This window comes from Dipodomys ordii, unplaced genomic scaffold, assembly GCF_000151885.1.
Source record: "Dipodomys ordii isolate 6190 unplaced genomic scaffold, Dord_2.0 Scaffold3, whole genome shotgun sequence".
NCBI classification, from domain to species: Eukaryota; Metazoa; Chordata; class Mammalia; order Rodentia; family Heteromyidae; genus Dipodomys; species Dipodomys ordii.
The window spans coordinates 805,884-813,468 of NW_012267219.1; the positions used below are offsets into that span (position 1 = coordinate 805,884).

A 7,585-nucleotide genomic window follows, 5' to 3' on the forward strand; every position below is an offset into this window, starting at 1 on the left:
AAAAAAAAAGAATATCCTCCTTTGTTCAAACTGTGTTAATGTTTAGACTGATGTTTAATCATGTCCAAGTGTCACTGTTTGCCTTTTACTATCCATTGGGTTTACTCATTGATTTATAGGCACATTCTATTTATTACAAATAAGGAAAACCATGCAGCCTATGTTTCTCTGGATCTAGCTTAATTCATTTAGTATAATTACTTTCCAAGTCTTTTCATTTCCTTAAAAATTGGGCATTGTCATTATTTCTGATGAAAGTATAAAATTCTATTGTGTATATATACCATATTTTTGTGATCCATTCATCTGCTGAGGGATGTCTGGGTTGATTCCATATCTTGGCTATGATAAACAATTCTGCAGTGAACATGGTTGTGCTGATGGCTTTAGTGTAGCCTGGTTTTTGGTCAATTGGATAAATGCCCAGTAGTGGGATTTCTGGGTCATAAGGAAACTCTCTTTTGAGAAACCTCTATACTGCTTTCCAGAATGATTGAACAAGTTTACATTCCCATTTGGCCACATCCCTGCCAGCACTTGTTATTGGTAGTTTTCTTGATAATGGCCATTGTAGCTGGAGTGAGGTGGAATCTCAATGTTATTTTGATTTGCATTTCTTTTGTGGCCAGAGATGTTTGAACATCTCTTCATGTGTTTATTGGCCATTATTATTTCTTCTTCAGAGAAGTCTCTTTTTACATCTGTAGCCCATTATTAATTGGGTTGCTTTTTCTTTGAGGATTTGTTTGGGGAGGTTTAACTTTTTAAGACCTGAGTATATTTGAAATATGAGGCCCTTGTCTGATGTTTTGCTACTAAAGACATTCTGGGGCTGGGAAGGTGGCTCAGTGGTACAGCGCTTGCCTTGCATGCATGAAGCCCTGGGTTCGATTCCTCAGCACCACATAAGCAGGAAAAAAAAATGGAAGTGGTGCTATGGCTCAAGTGGTAGCGTGCTAGCCTTGAGCTGAAGAGCTGAGGGACAGCGCCTAGGCCCAGAGTTCAGGCCCCATGACCAGACTCCCCCCCCAAAAAAAAGAAAGACATTCTGCCATTCTTCAGCTTTCTATTTATCTTGCTAGCTATGTCCTTTGCCATGCAGAAACTCCTCAGTTTGATGCAATCCCATTTATCCAGTCTTTCTTTGATTTGTTGTGATTCTCGATCTTTACTTAGGAAGTTTAGAACTGTGCCAAGGAACCTTAGTGTTTCTTCTCTTCTGGTAATATTGTCAGGGTCTCTGATCTTACATTGAGGTCTTTGATTTGTTTAGAATTGATTCTGGTGCAAGGTTATATATGGATATAACTTCAGTTTTCTGCACTTGCATAGCCAATTGTGCCAGCACCGTTTGTTGAAGAGGCTGTCTTTCTTCCATCCTGTGTTTTTTGAGTCCTATATCAACTATTAGGTGGTTACAGGTTTATAGGTCCTTTTCTGGGTCTGCTATTCTATTCCATTGGTCCTCAGGTCTATTCTTGTGTCAGTACCAAGCTGTTTATTACTACAGCTTTATAATAGTGTTTGAAGCTTTGTATTGTTATTCTTCCTGGTAAGGATTGTTTTTGCTATTCAGGGTCTCCTATTATTCCATATGAATTTTGGGGTTGCCTCTTCTGTATTATTGATGAATGTTGTTGGGATTTTGATGAATATTGCATTGAATTTGTAGGTAACTTGGGAAATATTGACCTTTTAATGATGTTAACCCTTCCAATCGAGGAGCATGGGAGGTTTTTCCACTTCCTTAAATCTGATTCAATTTTTACTTTAAGGTTGTTTAAGTTTTCATTATAGACTTCCTTCAATCTTTGGTTACACTAATCCTAGGTATTTTTGAGGCTAGAAAAATGGAGTTGCTCTCCTGATTTCAGTCTTACAGAAAAGCTACTGGGTCTATGGGTTGATTTTTTTACCCTGCCATATTGCCAAAGTTTCAGATCAGCTCAACTAATTTGCATCCCTCACATTTCAGTGAGATTCCATCTCACCCCACTTAGATTCGCCAGCATCACAAAATCAAACAACAATAAATGTTAGCAGGGATGTGGGGGGAACCCAATTGCACTTTTGGTGGGAATGTAAACTAATACAACCACCCTGGACGGCAAGCTGGATGTTCCTCAAAACATAAAGGAAGAGCTTCTTTTGACCAGCTTTACCACTCCTGGGCATCTACCTAGAACATACAAGCCTGGATAACATAAAGACACTTGCACCTCCATGTTCATTGCTGCATTATTCACAATATTCAAGTTGTAGAAACAGCCCAGATGCCCTACAATAGATGAGTGGTTCCAATTATATGATGCTTATACAAAATGGAATTTTACACAACCTTAGAAAGAATGAAACTTGTCATTTGCAGGGGAATGGATAGTCCTAGAACAAGACAGGTAAGCCAAGCAAAAACAGATAAATGGTGCATGTTCTTCTTCATATGCAGACAGTAGATGTAAAACGTAACAGGACATCATAAATTATGCAGTACTCTAGGCATTCATGCACAGTGAGACCAAAAGCAGAAACTCTTAAGAGAGAAACACAAACCATACAAAATAATATTTATCAAAATGAGCAGAGAGGTAATGAGATTGCTTTTCCTTTTTTGTTTTTTGTGTTTTCTTTTTTATCTTGTTGGTTTATTTATATGACTTTGGGAAGTTGAGGAGAGGCACATAAATGGAAGCACAAAGGGCAAAAAGTGCGGCAGTGGTACCCAGTAGATAGTACGTTGAAAATGAACTACACAACTTGCAGATGGGGATGGGAGAGAAAAACTGGAAGAGAGGGAGGGAAAGGGTACCATTATCCAAAAAGAAATGCTCTCTTTACTGACCTATGTAATTCTAATCCCTCTGTACATCACCTTTATAAAACAATTAAATAATTCTTAAATGTATTATTATAAACTGGGTAGAGGCTAAGGCAAAAGATTCTCAGTTTCAAGTGCCCTTGAGCTTTGAGACCCTAACTCAATAATATGTATATTATTAACACATTGTACATCTTAAGAATACACAATAAAATATTTATTTTTGTACCTTTTTATTGTAAAAATACTGTACAGAGGGGTTACAGTTACATGAGCAAAGTAATGAGTACATTTCCTATCAAGCATTGTTGCCTCCTCCTTTGTTTTTCCCCTACCATCTCTTCCCTCCCACCTCCACAACTACCCTCTCCCGCCAAAGTTGTAAAGATTTTACAATAAAATATTTAAATAACATAAACTTTCATTTATATGTTACTTGTAGGCCACAAAGTTGAAGTATGAATTATAATTGTTCAATTACATGATTTTACTAGCATTCACAAAATTGTGTGTAACACCATAATGTAACTTTAGAATATTTTATCACCCCTAAAAGGAATCTTGTACACATTAGCAATTACTCATCATTTATCTCTTTCCAAATTTCTTCACAAACAGAGGCAAACACTAATATTCTTTCTGCTGTTGTTTCTCAAAGATACAGAGTTTCAGTTGGACAAGAGAAATAAGTTTTGAACAGTAGGTTGAGTGTACTCGGAAACAATGTCTTGCACATTCAAAATGGCTAAGACAGTAAATTCAAATCTATAATCCAAAAGAAAAAATAATCTAGTTAATTTAAGCATTCTACACAATGTGCATATATCAAAATTTATATTGTAGAAAGAACTACACACAATTAGGGGTTGTTGAGTAAAAATGAAATGTCAATAAGAATATATATATTAAATGAATTTCAAAGTTTATATTACTTGAAGGATAAATTTATTTAACACATGATATTTTCATACAGTAGCATCCACTGAAATTGTGTTCCAGGATAAATTATATGTCAAAATTTGAATCCAAAAGGGTGAATTTCAAATCATATGGACTTGTTAGAGTCTTAGAGATTCTTGGGTATTAACCTTTAAATATCAAAAATGTGAATGCATGAACAATGTGTTTCAGCCCTTAGAGATGTTTAGTGTCTAAACTTAGGAATGTATACTGGAATCAATTATTAATTTTGACTGAAAAGGTTATATATTTGACCTGATGAAGAGAACATAATGAAAGTAGAACCAAATGATAGTTTTGAAATATTAACATGGAATTTATCCACTGTCAAACAAATTGACAAGTAGGAAAGGAAACCTAGATAAATAAGCTGTCTTAGAAGACAGCTTATTTCATTAGGTTCTTAATGTTTCCTAACAATGTGTTTGCAATGCTCCTAGTGCTTTCTCCTGTCTCTATAGGCTGAATTCCCACAGGTATTAAGACAGATTGAGTTTTTCCCCAAGTTCATTAAGTGGTTTTTCAATGTGAGTTACCATGGAATCCTATGCTTATCAACTTGCTTACATACTTGAGAAATAATATAAATATGGAAATTAAAATTAGAGAATCTTCCCAGTTATCAAAAGAACTCACAATGTCACTATTCCAAAGGTACCCTGAGCTCTATGGACTTACTTTTCAATGACAGAAAGAAAACCAAAGCAGTTTCCTCGCCTGATGGAGGATGACTCTACATGGATTGAGAGAAACTTGGCGCAATCAACTACAGAGAGAAATCTCAAGAAAAGGGTATATTTCTAGGCTACTGGAAATCATACCATATTAGGCTTCAGCTTAATATTCATTTAAAGTTTTTTTCTCCAAGAATAATTGTAAACCACTAACAAAAAGATAAAATTAACTTCCAGAAGTGTAAGTATAATAAATTCTGTCATTTGTTACATTCTTAGACCTGAATAAATAAGTATTGAACAAATAGATCTTTCTGGATTGTTGCAATTTAGAAAAGGAATTCCTAAAATGATATTAATTCAAACATTATTTTAGATTGTTTTTGTGTTGGCTAGTACCTCAGCATTGATACAACTATACTAAGCAAACAAAAGGAGTAAGTTTGTTCAAAAGTAACACAATTTGAGTGCAGTGAAACTTCAGGAAATTTTAAAAACCAATAGCCAAGTATGTGTATTTCTAGTGGAATTAGAAGCTGACACGTGAGAATGGAAAGCAGAAGCACAGAGCATGGGAGGAAATGTTTCTGTACCTACCGCTTATTTCTGTACCTAGCAGAAACTACTGGTTACCTAAGTACACTATATTAATTTGTAAAGAACACATGGGAAAAACATAATACATTGTAAGGAGCAACAGCTTCTGATTTATGCTTAGGGTGCATTTGGTTATATTATTGACATTTCAAGGGCATTTTGGAATTTGGAAAACGTATTTGTAGTTCAAGAAAACACTACTCAAAGCAAGTGCATGTGTTAAGTAATAAATGAATTCAAACAGTTATCAATACAAGAGACATCCACAAGAAAGTAAGTGTCTGAATATTACAAATTGGAAAGACGAAAATAAAACACATATGAAACAATAAGGTGAATATTGAATTATATCAATATTGAGTTTTATATATCCATTCTAAACAGACATGATAGCTCACTCTTGTAATCCCAGGAGTTCAGAAGGCAGAGATCAACAGGTGAAGGGCAGAAACATAGCTAGAGACCTTCTCAACAACTAAACCCATGTAATGGTGAATGCCTCTATTTCAAGCTATGTAGGAAATATAACACCAGGGAGAAAATACAAGACCTCCTGGGAAAGGAAGAAGAAAAAATTAACACAAAATAGTGCTGAGAGTCATGGGTCAAGTGGTGTTTCAATTGAGGTGGTACCTGCTTACCAAGTACAACCTCTCAAACACCAATACTGAGCACCAGTGGCTCCCACCAGTAATCCTATCTACTCAGGAGGCCACAATCTGAGGATCTTGGTTCAAAGCCAGACAAAACAGGAATTCCTTGACTCTTAAATCCAATGTACCACAAAAATGCTAGAAGAGGAGTTTTGATTTCAGCCAAAGCTCTTCTTCCAGCTTTCTGCTGGTTAATTGGAAATAAGAGTTTCACAAACCTCTTGAATTTCTAGGATTGTAGGCATTCACTACCAGCACTAGTCTAGACCTCAACTTCTTAACAAATAGATACATAATTTGTAGTATGAAACTCAAACTATTTGTAATATACCTGCATTTTCTGAATAATGAAATTTCAAGGAAAATACAAATAGGCTAAAGAAATTTCAAGATTCAGCTTAAGCATATTTAGCAAACTTCCTATCACAAAAACATTAGTAGTCAAGTCAGGCACAGATGGTTCACACCTATAATCTAGCAATTCTAGAAGCTGAGTTCTGAAGATTACAGTTAAAAGCCAGCCCAGCCAGGAAAGTCACTGAGTCTCTTATCGCCAATAAACCACCAAAACACTGGAAATAGAGCTGTGGCTCAAGTAGAAAGAATTAACCTAATGCATAAAACCTCAGAGACAGTGCTATGGCCCTGAGTTCAAGTCCCAGGACCCACACAAAAGAAAAATCTAGTGGTTAGTTTTGTTTGGGAAAAAAACAAATTGAGGAGCTAAATATGTCTTCAATGGTACAGCATTTAGCATGCATAAGAACTTGGCATGAATCCCTACCACCACAAGAAAAGAAAACTGAATTCGATTTTTGAGCAACAGCAATGGGGAATAAATGTAAGAGGTGACGAGAAAGGAGGTGATCACCAGGAGGAGAGGAAGAATAGGGATTCTGAGGAACAAAGAGGACTGAGAGGGCATTATGTATGAAGATAATGTCAGCATGATGAATCCCATCAAATACTTAGAAAAAAAGATTAGAAAGAAAGGCAAGAAATAGGAATAAAGGGAGGAGGGGACCTTGTTAAAAATGCATTGCGTACAGGTACATCCTCATATTATTAACATATGTTAATTCATTAACACAGTTAAATGTATTTTTCAATATAAAATAGATTACTACTATATATTATTTATAAATATAGAATTACATATTAAATATATAACATATATTGCATATATAATATATAATGTACTTATGATATCATATACATATATTACTGTGTTATAAAATAAGAATATAATGCATATACAGAATAATATATATTATGATATAATATTCACTATAACATAATATATATTCTTATGTTTAAATTGTGGAATAGCACATTAATGTTTGAATTTTTAAGTCTACCTTGAAATTACTACTATTAATTATAAAACTTAAACTTCTACTGAAATTGATAATACATAGAAATACAATAATGCATGTGATGTTATTTTCACAGTTCTCTTGCTCTGTTAATTACCACTCCACCCAAACACCTAATTTTCAGTGCAGACTGAGTAGAAGTCAGGAGTGGATGATGAGAAATTACACCGTCACAACGTTCCTCCTCCAGGGCCTGACTGATGACCCACAACTGAAGGTTGTGCTCCTCATCTTTCTGTGTCTCACCTACATGCTGAGTGTCACCGGAAACCTCACCATCATCTTTCTCACCACCGTGGATCCACAACTGAAAACTGCCATGTACTATTTCCTACAAAATTTCTCCTTCTTAGAAATTTCATTCACATCTGCTTGTATGCCCAGATACCTGTACAGCCTATCAACAGGGGACAAGACAATTACATACAACAGTTGCATCACTGAAATTTTTTTTACTGATCTTTTTGCTGTAACAGAATTCTTTCTGCTGGCCACCATGTCCTATGACCG

At 35.3% G+C, this 7,585-nt stretch overlaps 1 protein-coding gene across 1 annotated transcript in view; it reads left to right on the top strand.

Moving 5' to 3' along the window:
• The first annotated feature begins 7,226 nt into the window (after nucleotides 1–7,226).
• The window catches only part of LOC105988399 (olfactory receptor 6C2-like), a 10,340-nt gene continuing 9,981 nt past the window's right edge, over nucleotides 7,227–7,585 (top strand). The window contains exon 1 of the mRNA XM_013020031.1: nucleotides 7,227–7,585. Within this exon, the coding sequence (XP_012875485.1) occupies nucleotides 7,227–7,585 (359 nt within the window).